This window comes from Hemicordylus capensis, chromosome 1 (assembly GCF_027244095.1).
Source record: "Hemicordylus capensis ecotype Gifberg chromosome 1, rHemCap1.1.pri, whole genome shotgun sequence".
Lineage (NCBI taxonomy): Eukaryota > Metazoa > Chordata > Lepidosauria > Squamata > Cordylidae > Hemicordylus > Hemicordylus capensis.
The window spans coordinates 203,096,556-203,111,843 of record NC_069657.1 but is presented as its reverse complement, the minus strand read 5'-3'; the positions used below and the strand labels follow the sequence as shown (position 1 = coordinate 203,111,843).

The following is a 15,288-nucleotide window of genomic DNA, read 5'->3' as shown; positions in this document are numbered from 1 at the left end:
TTTCATTTCTAAATTATATGTGAGATATGTGCTTTGATTTGTAGTATCTAAAAAAAAGGGGGGGGGGGTTCATAAAGTGGTCTTCTAAAGAACCCAAGCAACTTTCATGTGGTTCATGAGGCCTGGATCCAGGCCTTACTCTGGTTTCCTGAGGTACTTCTGTTGATACAACAGCCGTGTCTGTTCCTTGAAGATAATGATCTCAAAACTGTGATGCACTCTCTGGTAACCTCTAGGCTTGACTACAGCACTGCACTCTGCATGGGGCTGCCTTTGTATGTAGTTCAGAAATTTCAGTTGCAGCCACCATTGAGCGAACGGGTTCAAAGAACCCAGGCCGCTGTCCCCAGGGGCTGTGCCTCACGGCCCCAGACACACCCCAAGTGTCTGATGTCAGATGCAGGGGGGGTTATTTTGCTCCCAAATGGGACCGCGTAGCCCTGTTTGGGAGAGAGGTCGTCCCACGCTGCATTGGCAGTGTGGCCGGAACAACTCTCCCTGCCTTTAAAGGAGAGTTTAGACCACTCCGGCCCACGCTTCCTGATGGTAAATGTGGCGGGGGGCAGGGCGCCACGGTGGCATACGAACACAGGCCACCGCCAGCCTCCCTCTGCTCCTGTTCAGTTGGTCCAAAATGCAGCGGCTAGATTGGTCTCCGGGGTTTCTCAGAGAGACCATATTTTGCTGGTATTAAAACAATTGCATTGGCTGCCAATAGGTTTCCAGGCAAAATACAAAGTGCTGATAATTACCTGTAAAGCCCTAAATGGCTTAGGATTGGGTTACCTGGGAGAGTGCCGCCTTCTGACCACACATTAGGGTCATTGAGAGAGTTGCGTCTCCAGATGCTGCTCCTTGGTCTGGCCATGACTTGGGAATGGACCTTCTCTGTAGTTGCTCCTGGGCTATGGCATGCCCTCCCTATGGATGTTTGTGGTTTAACATCTTTACCAGCCTTTAAAAGAACGCTTAAGACCCATTTTTTAGCCAGGCTTTTAGTAATCTTTGAATGTTTTAAATGGTTTTAACAGTTTGTCTTTCTTCTTCTTCTTGTGTTTGTTTTTGTGAACTGCCTAGACCCCTTGGAATCTCTGCTCTAGAGTGATGGTTTCCCACCTGGGGGCCTCCAGATGTTATTGAACTGCAACTCCCATCATCCCCAGCCATAACAAATTTGTAGCTGGTGTTGATGGGAGTTGTAGTTGCAACATCTGGAGGCCCCCAGGTTGGGAACCACTGCTTTAGAGCGTCCTCATGCTCTTAACCGCAACCCTCCTTTTGGCACATTTAGTGGGCATGTTGAGGTTTTTAAATTGTCCTGTACTGGGTTCACAGATATTTAATTTGGACATAAAAATCAATATTGCCTGCTTTAGTTAATAATGCCGCATTAAAATGCCTATATGTTTCTGCCAATCAACAGGACTTGTTTCAGATTCAGGATCTCCTACAGATCCATATATTTGATCTTTATATCTTATACAGACTAATAAAAGGTATAAGACCTTAAGAAGGCACCCTCCATCTTAATGTAAGAGAAAAACTGACAGTACTTCAGGAGTTTATCCAGAATAGACTGAAGGATTACACATTGCTGCAACACGTTCTTTGCATTAACTAATATTATTGTGGAAACTCTCCGTGCATTCAGGAAGAACCATTTGGTGATTTTGCTTCATGTTACTTCTGTGGATTAGATATCAAGCTGATTCCCTGCCATGTATAAAATGTCGAGTTTAACATTTAGACAGGTCCAAACAAATATCTGTTAGGTAACCTGATAGTCAAAAAGATCACATACCGAAAAGTGCAGTTGAAAGCAATAGACAGGTGGTAAATCTAGATGGAAATAAGGCTCAAAGAGGTGCAAGTACATGGAAATGAGGACAATGTTTGTTCTCTCTCTTCTTCCAAGAAAAGAAAAAAATAGTATTGACTGCACTGTCACTTAACAGCCCACAGGAAAATGGAGAGAGGAAAAAGTACATCTCAGATATTTGATCTCTGCTCAACTCATCACTTTAACAATACTGAGCTAGATGGACCAATGGTCTGACTCGGTATAAGGGAGCTTTCTATGTCCCTAAATGTGCCTCAGATAACAAGGATAAGGGTGCCAGTTAAATTGCTATTAAGCAAGTATTTATGACTTTCTTTAGCTAACTCTGCACAGTTGGTTTCAGTGTAGCTTTACAAAATGTCCACAAGATGGTGCTGTAAGCATTCACAGAGTGTCTTGATCTGTAGTGGACTTTAATTTATACATTCCTCAAGGCACTGCTTGGCTAATCAAGGGAATACATCTCCTTCCCTCTCCTCCCTTAATGGCTATTTGGACAAGGCAGAGGTAATCATTCTACATATGGCCAGTCTGATGAGTTGAACGCTTCTTGTCCCTCTTTATATCCTTCTGTCACTGGAGCTGCCAGAACTTTTCTCTTTGGCTATATGGGACAGGGGAATTTATACATTTGGTGGGGGTTTTTTAATATAAAAAAGAAACTTTACAAAGCTCTTTATCGCACAGAGTCAAATTCTGACATATGGTAGTTATCTCTCATGTACTGGGTGCCAAAATATGGGGCACGACTTCACTGCAGTATAAAATAGGCCAAGACATTGCAAAGTTAGCAAGGGAAGCCAAGCTATCTCCATTGATGCAGGCAAATGTAGAATATAACTTACAACAACGTAATATAACTTACGACAATTCGGGGACGGGCTTTCTCCACTGCTGCCCCGAGGCTTTGGAATGCGCTCCTTAGTGAAATAAGAGCCTCCCCATCTCTGACAGCTTTTAAAAGACCTTTAAAGATGCATCTGTTCACCCAGGCTTTTAATTAATATTGTTTTAATGGTTTTAATGCTGTTTTAAAATACTGGGTTTTTAAAAATTAATTTTTGTCATAATGTTTTAAACTTTTTGTTTTTATTTTAACTAATGTTTTACTTTCTGTTTTTATTTTGTTGTAAACCTTCCAGAGATGTAAGTTTTGGGTGGTATAAAAATATGTTAAATAAAATAAATAAATAAACAATAAGCAATGCTTGAGAGGCGTAGACTGTATATAAGCCTCATATTGGACTCCAAACCCAGAAGGGGAATAAATCATGTTATCAGCCCATGATATCTTATTTTGGAGAATTAGTGTAATTTAGCTTTTAAGATGAGGTCTGCATTATAATCTGCCCTTCTGCAATTATATTAATTAGCAAAAGGCAAAACTGCAAAGGGAAGGTTGTGTATGTATTGTTGGCAACTACAAAATACAGAAAATTGCTGGGTTTATTTCCCCATAAAGTTCTGTCAGATGAATGAAGACAAATGACAAATTTTACAAGTCTTGGAATCTTTTAAACAAAGCCATCTGGGTTTCCTCTGCAACATATCCTGCGTAGAGGCTCATTGAAATGAATGGGCCTCCATGCAGCTATTGAGGTTCTCCATGGCCATTCAGTTCTTTTATCTGTGTTTCTTTTTGATGGCACACTTTCCAGGTGTGGAAATTAATAATTCAGGATGATTTATTAATTACTCTGAAACATGAAGGTATTTCTGGTTGCTGTCCATTCATCTCTAATGAAAACGTAGTTGGCTGAGATGCAAAATCTATTCATTCATATTATTTCCCCCCCTTTATTAAGGGGAAAGTGACTGGGTTTTGTTTTTGTTTTGGCTAGTCACAGAAGACAAACTTCAGGTCAGTTTGAGTGACAAAAATGTGAATAGTCCCATTGTGAATTCAACATTGAGCTGTTTCTTTTACTGCCTTCCACCTAGTATACATGAAGCATAATGATCAGAGTCTCACCCTCCAGACTCAGTTTTTTCCTTCTGCTGTAATATATTTGAATGTCATCACAGTGATTTTCTCTGATAAGAAACGTGAAATAGTACCCGTCATAATCAACATTCTCCAGCAACCTAGAAGTAAATGCTAAAACACTTATTTTTATTTCATGTTTTATTTATCAGAACAGCAAATAATTGCACTATGCTGGTGTAGTTACATGTTCCTATAAAATCTGTTTCTATGATTTTGTTAGATGATTATAACTGCTCATTTACATAATTACCATTTGTAATGAGTTAGAAAGTTTGGGTTTGATCTTTAAACCAGCTGTACAGCAAAACAACTTATAACTATGTATAATTATTTCGAGATTTACAAAATGTTTCCCCCCAGCATAGTACAAAATACATTTTTTTAAAAAGAAGGAATATACTACAGCTCTGAAACTGCTGTCATAGCACTGCTATAGCAGTAGTTATGTATCGGGCATCCTATTTTTTTTTTTTACATGTAGGGTTTCCAGCAAGTGTCATAGGACTTCATTGTATATTTTGTAACTTGCCATCTCCAGATGCTGAATTGATAGCAGTAAGTCCCAGGACATGAGTGTTTCTCTTTATTGCTATCAGTTAAACAGCTGGCAAGTGTAAAGTAATTGTAAAGTACTGAGATTTGGAGTATAACAGCCAAGTGCAAATCACATTTCTAGAAATGTGAAGATCAGATACTTAAATGTAAGGGCCAATCCAGCTGTTTGGCAGTGTATACATCAGTGTTTGCCACAGTGAACGCCATGAGAAGTGAAGGAGGGATGTGTGTCTGTAAGCCAATCGAAACTTCTGCTAGTGAAAAGAGCTGAGAAGGAACCTGGCATGGTATAAACAACTGAAAAGGTGAATTATTTTGGCAGTGGGTTTTGGACAGAGGTGAGAGTGACTGGGGTGTGAAAAAGGAAGGCCAAAGAGAAGATGATTGCAGTAGTCCAGGTAGAAAATGACCAAAGCATGGATTGGTTTTTCAGCCTAGAGGGCATAGAGCAGGGCTTCTCAACTTCAGTCTTCCTGTAGCTTTTGGCCTACAACTCCCATAATCCCGGGCTATTAGCCACTGTGGCTGGGGATTATGGGAGCTGTAGTCCAAAAGCAGCTGGAGGGCCAAAGTTGAGCAGGCCTGGCATAGAGGAGTGAATGGATGGTTGAGATTTGTACAGCAAAAAAGGGAAATGACTCAGCAACTGATTGAATGGGACAGGGGAAGCAAAGATAATGCCAAAGCTGTATTCCTAATCAACAAGGTAGATGATGATGAGGGATATCAAGAGACAGTGAGAGAAGGAAGGTTTGGGAGAACACATCTTGGACATGTTGAGTTTGAGGCAGTGATGAGATATCCAAGTGAATATATCAGACAGGCATAGATTGATTCAGAACTACCTGAATATAGAAGCAGGAGGAGAAATACAAGTATGAGAGGTACAAGTTTGTGTCATCAGCATATATGTGGTACTGAATGCCATGGGATCTGATGAGGGTACTCAAGGAGAACGGTACTCAAGGCAAAGGAGCGGGGCTGGGGTAGAAACATTGAACAACAACCCTGATAAGAGGAGGACCAACTGAGAACAGAGTCATGAACATTTAAGTCATGGAAGAAGCCAAGGAGAAGAGAAGGGTCAGTTGTATGAATGACAGCAGAGAGGTAGAGGAGAAAATTGGGACGTTTAGATTTGGTTGTGAGAAGATAATCTATTATTTTAGCAAAGGCATTTTCAGTGGAATGCATAAGTCAGATTTTAGGGAGTGAGGAGTATAGCTGAAAGAGAGAGTCAAGATTTGGGAGTGAATAGTTCAGGAGTTGGGGGCACAAAGGAAAAGACACAGATTAGCTAGTAGTAAGCAGAGTGAGGAAGGATCAAGGGAAGGGTTACGTGTTTGTTTGTTTTTTAAATTAGGGTGGTGGTGGCATGTTTGAACACAGTAAGGAAGGAGCCAGAGGAGAAGGATAAGTTGATAGTGGCATATTTGACGTGGTCAAGGTGGGATAATTAGGGCAGATCATAACTATGAATTCAGAGAGAATAGGACTAAGGGGGCATGTAAAAGAGAGGTAATTTTAGCACTGAATTTTAGCACTGAAAGAAGTGGGGTTCTAGTGGACAGGGAGGAGAAGGGGAAGGTAGGGAGCAGGCCTTTGCAGGGTATTAAAAAAGAGGGAGTGTTTTGTTTTGGGTTTTTTAGATCAGTAGAATTAATGTCCTGGCCAGGACACAGAGCATCTGCGACTCTAGTTCTCCCTTGTTCTCGGCCCCCAGCTACTTTCTCTCCCTCCTCCGATGCTGCTTTCCTCTCCACCTACCCCTGGGCACCGCTTTTTCTCCACCCATCTCCCGACCACTTTCTCTCTCTGCCCACCCATTAGCCTTATCTTCTCCATGACTTTCTACTACTCCTCCCCTGGGCACCGCTTTTTCTCCACACACACACCCCCGGCCACTTTCTCTCCCCGGCCACCCTTTGGCCTTATCTTCTCCGCTGCTTTCTTCTCCACCTCCTGGCAGTTTGCTCATGAACTCTAGCAAGAGCTGCCACGCATGGGATTAGCGATGGGTATGTCTGAGGATTTATATATAGATTAGAAAAGTGTAGTAAAGTTACTTGGCCAGATAAACAGCAGAAAACATGAATTAATGTGAATGAGAAGGAAGAGAACATGAATTAATGTGAATATAGTCAGCCAGATTTTTTGATTTCCTTCAAAATGCTCAGCAGCTGGAGGACATGAGCAGAAATCACATGGAGGAAGTAAGCCATAGCTGGGAGTCAGTGTGGCAAAGAGGTCAGTGGGACAAATAAGTCAAGAACTGGGATAAGGGAGGAGTCAAAGGTGAAAATGAGATGGAACAGAAATAGGGTTGCCAACATTAGGTTGGCTGAATTTGGGACACAAGTGGTGGGGAGCCCTGGGGTTGTGGCCACCTAGGGGGTGGGACTTAGTCCCATGTGGTGAGGGCACAGCTGCCGGGCACACTTACCTGACAAGGCTGCTGTGGTGGTGACTGCTGCTGCACCAGTGGGGCGGAGGGGACAGCGGCATGAGCTCCGCCCACCTCCCAAACCATGACAGGAGGTGAGGTCGGTCACGGGAGGCAGGTGGCAGAGACAGTAAAAGACCTCCTCACTCAGGCCTGCCTTCCTCCCAAATGATACAGATTGGGCCGATTTCAGGCCTCTGTGCATACGTCTGTGCACAGAGGCCCCAAATGGGCCAAAATTGCACGATCTGCATCATTTGGGAGAAAGGCAGGCTCGAGAGGAGGTCTTTTGCTTTCTCTGCCACGTGCCTCCAGCACCCAACCTCACCCTTCCTGCCATGGCTTGGAAGGCAGGCAGAGAGCTCACCGCCATCCCCTCTGTGCCCCCCCGCCCCCCACAGCAGTTTAAAAAGTTTGTGGGTTTTTTTTTTTTAAGGTTATTTTTAAATGTCAAAATGCAGGATAAGTTGAGTCCTGGACAAGCATTTTTAATGCAGACATAGGAACATCCCGTGTAATGTGGGAGTGCTGGCAACCCTAGTTCAGAGAAGTGACAGGAAATAAGAGGGGGGTCTCCATCAATGCTCCTGAAAGAGCTACCCCATTAGGAGTTTGGGGTCACACAGAATCAAGAAGTAGAATGTGGGAAGCAGAAGGTGGAGACTGCAATACTGAAAGCAGTTCTGGGGGTGGAATTCTACACAGAAGAGGGCCAATACAGATCTGTTCTTAGAAAACAAGGTCAAAGTAGCCATGGCAGTAAGTGGGGGAGTCACTTTGCAGGCCTGAGGAGGAGACTTGAAAGAGAAGGCAGTTGGACCAATGAGTTTGTCATCGTGAATATTGAATTCATCAAGGAGAAAGGTAAGGATACGGTAAAAGAGAACAAAAGCAGTTGAAGTGTTGAGGTGAGATAAGGAAGTAGAAAGGAGAGACAGAGGAACAAGATAGCTCCGCAGCATAAAAGGTAAGGGAGAGTGTAGAAGAGAAGAATGAACATCACCATTTGAGAAGAAAGTGTAGTCATGGGCAAGAAGACCATGAACTCTACCATAGGATGGATAGTGGAAGGAGGACCCTCTAATGCAGGGCTACTCAACTTTGGCCATCCTGCAGATGTTGGCCTATAACTCCCATAATCCCTAACTATTGGACACTGTGGCCAGGGAAGCTGGGAGCTGTAATCCAAAAATAGCTGGAGGTTTAGTAGCTCTGCTACTAGGCTGCAGTAACACCAATATCTGTGGGTGGGGAAACCAGGTTTTGAAGAAGGCTAGGAGCTGAAGAGAGTGACAGCAGAAGAGACCATGGAGATGGACCTCTCTTGATTATCTTAATGTGTGGTGGGGATCATGCAGAAGGAGGCACTCTCCCATCTTGCCTCTGAGGGTGAGGGTGGCCTATAGCCACAAGACTAGTAGCCATTGATAGACCGTGAATTTGTCTAAGCCCCTTTTAAAACCATCCAAGGTAGCGGCAATCACCACATCCCATGGCAAGAGAATTCTACAGATTAATTATGCACTGTGTGAAAAAGTACTTCCTTTTGTCTGTCCTAAATATCCCAGCCTTCAGTTTCACGGTATGACCCATGATTCTAGTGTTGTGAGAGTGGGAGAAAAACTTCTCTCTGTCCAAGCTCTCTACTCTATGCATAGTTGTATATACCACTATCATGTCTCCATGTAGTCGCCTCTTTTATGAAATAAAAAGCCCCAGATGCTGTAGCCTTGCCTCATGAGGAAGGTGCTCCAGGCCTCTGATCACCTTGGTTGCCCACTTCTGCACCTTTTCCAGTTCTACAATGTCCTCCTTAAGAAACAGTGAACAGAATTGTATGCAGTACTCCAAATATGGCTGTACTATAGATTTGTATAAGGGCATTATAATAACAGCATTTTTATTTTCAACCCCCTTCCTAATGATCCCTAACATGGAATTGGCCTTTTCCACAGCTGCCACACACTGAGTCAACAGTTTCAATGAGCCATTTGCCATTTTGTTGCCCACTCCCCCAGTTTGGAGAGATCCTTTTGGAGCTCCTCACAATCTCTTTTGGATTTCATTCTAAATAGTTTAGTGTCATCTGCAAATTGGCCAATTCGCTGCTTACTCCAACTTCTGGATCATTGATGAACAAGTTATAGAACACTGGTCCCAGTACTGATCCCTGGGAGACCCCAATTCATACTTCTCTCCATTGTGAAGGAAGTACACAATGCACGGTGCAAGTTTTCCCTTTCACTGTGGTGTTTATCTGAACTGGGCCATCAGCACTGCTATTTATTTACCACACGATGATATGGGAAGAAAGATGATATGGGTTCACATAGCAACCTCCCTCCCAGGACAGTTTTTCGGACTGGTCCAGACAGGCACCACTGCATGGGGGAAAGGGTTAATTCCCTCAGGCATGCAGTCCCAATCTTGATTGTGTTTAAAAAATAAATAAAAAGGGGTGAGGAAAACAACCCATTTAATGCTACATCTAATATGAGTCTAAGAGGGCGAGGAAGTCAGAGGGGTGGTTAAATGAATGCTGTGCTGCTGGAAGCTGCCATTACTAAACTGAGGAAAAGAGTAGGGTGGTTATTGATTGGGAACCTATAGAACAAAAAGAGGACCAGAGTAACAGCACAGAGAGGTAGACTTCCTACGATGCAGCTCACCAGGGAGAGTGGTTGTGTCCCAAATAAGCACCAAACAGTCTAAATCAACAAGGATTGCAATCCATAGTGTGACCCTTATGTTTGCCTTGTTCATTTCTGTTCTAAAAAAAGGATTTCTGTCTGTAGCTATTCTGGTACAGTGTTGAATGATTTTTTCCTTGTTTTCTGAACATGTGTTGTGCGTTTTCTTATAAGCAGAAAACTCAGTCAATATGTCACTATTTTCCTTTTAAAAATATCCTCCAATAATAAAACTCCATCCACATATTGGCTTCGGATGCTCTTCTCTCACGGTGGAAAACCCAAAGCTAATTTTAACACTCACACAGTTTAGGAACATGCTTCTTCATTCTGCGTGGTTTGGAGCTAAATCAGTAGAGCCATTTCATAATCATCTGTCTTTGCTTGAATTTGATCACAGCTGCTGATTCCATGCATTGATAATGAAGCCTTAAGGTTGCCTATTTCTCAGCATAAATCCACCCCAAAGACCTTCTACTTTGACAGTGGTGTGTGTGTTTCAGTGCGAACAAATGTGTGGAGCTGAAATTGCTCTGCTTTCTTTACAAATGACTCAGTGTGCTTGTCCTTCCCTAAAATGCTGCCAGCGTGTAAAGGATTTTCAATGAGCAGTGCAAATAAGCCAGCACTGGAGAAGGTTTGAAGCTGCACTGGTATGATAGTTTACTGTCACACAGATGATCTGGGCTGGAGAGCCAAGTCTTTGTAGCATCCACCATACCTCTTGCTGGTCACATACTGGAAGTTTTGTATTTCTACCTTGGTGTCTTTTATAAGCTGGATATAGTAGTACTACCATAATGTGGACTGGACTTCCTAGCAGAGGTGAGCAATTGTTTTTACTAATAAATGTGACAGAATTGCTTTGAGGTACATTCCTATACTGTCTCACGTGCTTTGCATCATTCTTTGGTGGAATGGGCATTTTGTGTTTGTTATGCCAACAGAGATAGCACAAAGGATAGAAGAAGCATGAGAGATACAGATTAGTTGTTTTTATTATTGTTACGCTGTAAACTCCATAAAATGAGTGAAATATCCTCTCTGTTTCTTGTCTTTTTATTTGCAGAAGGGACCATTCTAGCAGGTAGCAATTATGTGTTTCAAATATATTAGAATGCATCTGTTCATATGATGTGATGTGCTGATCATTAACAAATGAGGCTAATCATTGGTATGATTGTATATGTGGTCAGAAAGCAATCTGCAGTTCATTAAATCCTGCTTAGAAAAAGCTTGTTGCGGGGGGTGGGGGGGATATATGCAGAAGATAAATGGCAAACATGACCTGAAACTAATGAAATAAAAGCAACAGACTACATACCAGGGTTGTGTGAGTCTGACTTCGTTAGTATTAAATGGTATGACCTGTCAAGACACAGGACAACCTCCAATAATTCATTTGCAGTGACAACTTGTTTTATGAGAGGCATAAAATTACTGTCAGTACTACCTAACCATGCTTTAATTGAATATGACACTTGAAGTGCTTCAGATCTTTATTTAACATACATAGATTGCTCAAACTAATTTGTGAAGTTCATATTGTCAGTCCCTCTAAGTTTCAAAATAGCCTGGAAGAGAATCAAGTTGTGTTTACCTGCCTAAAAAGTTCTAACCAATCATTTCCATGTAAAAATTATTCATTAAATCTTGTTGACTTGCTTATCTTAGTCAAGGTATGTTATTGTAGTTACGTGTTAGTTATGTTGGTAGTGTTTTCCTAAAAGGAGAGAAAATTGCAAGCAGTGATGATAAAAGTGGCATTTCAGTTTACAAACTCACCGTTTAGTATTTAGTAACTTTGCAGAGCTTTCATGAGAAACCCATCTCATGCCTTTTCCTAGCAAATTTATTCCTGAAGCAGTTGTTTTTATAGTTTCCGACCACAGAGTTGTAGATAAGAATATGTTTGTTTGACAGAAGATTCGAGAATGTCAATTTACTGACAGGACACGTAAAGCATGGCTAACCAGGAGCAAACCTATTTGTATTAGCCAATCTGTCTTTGCAAGTCCCAGGGCCACTATCTTGCTAGAAGCCACTGTGTGCTTTTGAAAGCATGAAATTAGTTTTATACCAAGCACATGCTTTCTCATTTAGCAGTTCTTCTTATGGAAATGGTCAATTTATGGTTCAGTGTCAGGATTTGGGTTTCCTGTCAAAGCTGATCGCTTCTGCTAAGGTGTCGGTTGGAGATAAAAATAAAAATTAAAAAGTGGGAGAGAGAAACTCTAATTATAACCAAGAGAGGGGAATTGTTCCCCTTGATACCATCTAGTTGCAGGATTATTTCAAAAGATCACCTGTTGCTACGTTTTTCTGCCCTTGCCAGTTGATGGGTTGCTCTTGGTTTTCAACAACAATAGAAAAACTTGGAAACAACTTTATCTCAAAGTGCCTTTTAAAATACACTTTCAAGCTTTTTGGTAAGCTGCTTTCAAGAATTTAGTCAATATTTCACTCAGCCTTTCTTTCTGTCAGCTTGATAAAGGGTCAGATATAACTGTCTGAAATATATACATTTTTCTCGATGCATACAGTCCATTATAGTGTTGCTCTAATATTCCTAAGGCTGCAATCCAAGACATACCTAACAGTAGCCCAATTGAACTCTCACACTCATGCATAAGACTGGGCTGCAATCCAGTGTGTTTTTACACAGGCATAAGTGTCCCTGAGCACAGTGGGACTTACTTCCAAGCAAAAATGTACAAGATCAGACTTGCATGTTAGGGCAAAGCAAACAATGAAGACAGATAGTCAACAATGAAAGGGTAGCTTTTTCTCCACTGTGCTATAAACAGTATTTGAGAGAGGGTACATACTTAGGTCCTGACAAGTTTGTCTGCTTGGAAGTAAAACTCATCAGCTTGGCTTAGACAACCCAACAAGCCATGTTTTTTTTATCAGCAGGAAGGAGCATTAACCTCAGATTCTCTCTCCTTTCCTGGTATCCTTGTATGTCTGGCTGTGAGCAAAAGAATCCTGGACAGTTAAACTACAGCTCCGAATGTGGTCCAAAGCTGGGAGCTGTTGTTTAACTAACCAGGATAGTTCTGTGTCACATACATGCATGTTTTGATAATTACAGAAATCTAAGGTGGTGACTCAAAGGAAACTCCTTTGAACAAAGTCCCATTGAATTAGTTGAATGTAACCACCTAATGGCGCAGTGAAGAAATGACCTGATTAGCAAGCCAGAGATTGCCAGTTCGAATCCCCGCTGGTATGTTTCCCAGACTATGGGACTATGGGAAACATCTATATTGGGCAGCAGTGATATAGGAAGATGCTGAAAGGCATCATCTCACACTGTGCGGGAGATGGCAATGGTAAACCCTTCCTGTATTCTACCAAAGAAAAACCACAGGGCTCTGTGGTTGCCAGGAATCGACCTCGACAGCACACTTTACTTTACTTTACTTTTACTCCCAATTTAAAGAGAGGTGAATACATGAACAAATGTTGACTAAAGACTTCTTTACATGAAGTATTTTTTTTACAACGCACATTAAAATGTAATCTGCATATTAGGCTTGTGCAAATTCAAATTTGAAAATTTGGATTTTATCCAAAATTGCCTAAAATTAGTAAAATCTGAATTATTAAAAAATTGGATTGGTAAAATTGGAATTAGCCACCTAATGGCGCAATGGGGAAGCAACATGCCTACATAGCAGGAAGCTCTTGGTTCAAATCCCCACTGGTGTGTTTCCCCGAAGATGAGAAATTCCTATATCGGGCAGCAGTGATATAGGAAGGTGCTGAAAGGCATCATCTCATGCTGCACAGGAGAAGGCAATGGTAAACCACTCCTGTATTCTGGCTCTGTTGTTGCCAGGAGTCGACACTGACTCAACAGCACAACCTTAAAGTTGGAATTAGTTCTGAAATATCAAAATTAATTTTGGAAATTCTTCAGAATTAGCAAAATGGAACAAGATTTCTCCCCATAGAGCTGAATGGGGAAATTTTTAAAAAAATAATCAAAAATCACCAGTTGGTCCTAGAGCCTTGAAACCTGCCACACATGTGGGGAAGGAGGTCAGTATACCCTTTAGTGCATTTGAAGAGAATTAGTCAATCCCCTGATTTTTTTTGGGGAATTTTTGAATTTTTTTAAACAATGGCTAAATTGGTGAAATCTGGCTTGTTTCAGGCCAAAACTTTACAAAACCTTCTGAAACTGAAGACCCACCCTGGACCATAATTCCATCAACACGTGGAGGAATCTGCCCTTTGCCTTCATGAAAAGGGGTAACAGCACACCCTTTTATATTTCCAGAATGGATGGGCATACAGTTATGAAATTTGGTACATATGAAGTCCACATCAACAGGACTCTGTTGTTGTTTCCCCCCCAAAAACAATCTCCTGATTTTTTGTGGTTTTTTGAAATTTTTCTTAAAATGTATTTTAAATAACCTGTTTTTGGACTACAAATACCGTCATCCCCAGCCACCATGATCAATAGTCAGGTTTGATTGGAGTTGTAGCCCAACATCTGCAGGAGGGCCAAAGTTGTATAAGCCTGCATTATAAAATTTGTTTTATAGATTAATCTTCTATTTCCTGCATATATTGAATATATAGGTCCACATGCTTTCAAGTGAAACCCCTAAGAACAAGAGCTGTTATCACAGTTATGTTATTACCTTGCCACTTATACTGTTGACATTTTATTAAAAACCAATGTAGGTGTTAGGTATTAGATGAAGTGCTGCCTCTATGCCCAGGCAGCTTGAGAGAAGTGCTGATAATGTGATTGAAATACCTCCTCTAACATAGTGATGAATCACCATTTTCATCCTGTAAATAATGTGGTATTTTGATGAGAGAGGTTCAGGGTTGGCCCCAAGTTTCAGGGAGCCCTCAGAAAACGGCCCTCCTACCCAGGTGGACACTGAGAGAGTTGCTTGGTCACCACCACTGGACAGAGGCACATAGGAAGCTGCCATATACTGAGTCAGACCATAGGTCCATCTAGCTCAGTATTGTCTACAAAGACTGGCAGTGGCTTCTCCAAGACTGCAGGCAGGAGTCTCTCTCAGCCCTAACTTGGAGATGCCAGGGAGGGAACTTGGAACCTTCTGCATGCAAGCTGGCAGGTGCTCTTCCCAGAGTGGCTCCATCCCCTAAGTGGAATGTCTTACAGTGCTCACACATGTAGTCTCCCCTTTAAATGCAACCAGGTTAGACCCTGCTTAGCAAAGGGGACAAGTCATGCTTGCTAACACAAGACCAGCTCTCCTCCCAGAGGAAGTCTCAGGGATCAGTAATAGGCCCTCAGCAGCTACTCACCAATGCCAACAATGATACCAGTTTTTGTTAGATTTCTTTCACAAAGGCATAATATTAATTAATTAATTATATGTCTATCCCATCTCTCCCATACAATACTGCTCAGGGCAGTTTGCAATAATAACAACAATAAAACTAATAAAACCATGTAAAAATTTAGAAGTTAACTAAAAGCAGAGCCCAGTTAAAACCAACCTTAATAGCTGGTAAACCTTAACACTTTAAAAACCCACCAGAAACACACTGTGGTTCAGTCTTTCAGTGGGAGAAGGGGCGGCAGGGAGGTATCCTGCCACCCCGATTACTGAAGAAGATACGTGCGCGTGCACGCAAAAGGCTTCTAAAAGCCTTTTTTGCTGCAGCAGAGCAGACAAGCGCCGGGAGAAGGGGCAGCAGGAAGGTATCCTGCTGCCCCAATTACTCAAGAAAATATGGGCGCCAGAGGGGGGAAAGCGGTGGGAGGGGTAAG

At 41.9% G+C, this 15,288-nt stretch overlaps 1 protein-coding gene across 6 annotated transcripts in view; it reads left to right on the top strand.

The window, feature by feature from the left end:
• Nucleotides 1-15,288, top strand: part of ZNF385B (zinc finger protein 385B) — a 298,102-nt gene that overhangs the window by 62,596 nt on the left and 220,218 nt on the right. The window contains exon 1 of one of the 6 annotated variants that reach the window (XM_053269253.1): nucleotides 10,068-10,340. The exons of 4 other annotated variants lie outside the window; for them this stretch is intronic. In XM_053269253.1, coding sequence (XP_053125228.1) covers nucleotides 10,316-10,340 — 25 coding nt within the window. In that variant the 5' untranslated portion in view covers nucleotides 10,068-10,315. Of the gene's footprint in view, nucleotides 1-10,067; nucleotides 10,341-15,288 lie in introns of those variants that run through there. One more of the 6 variants, XM_053269295.1, reaches the window with a different exon arrangement.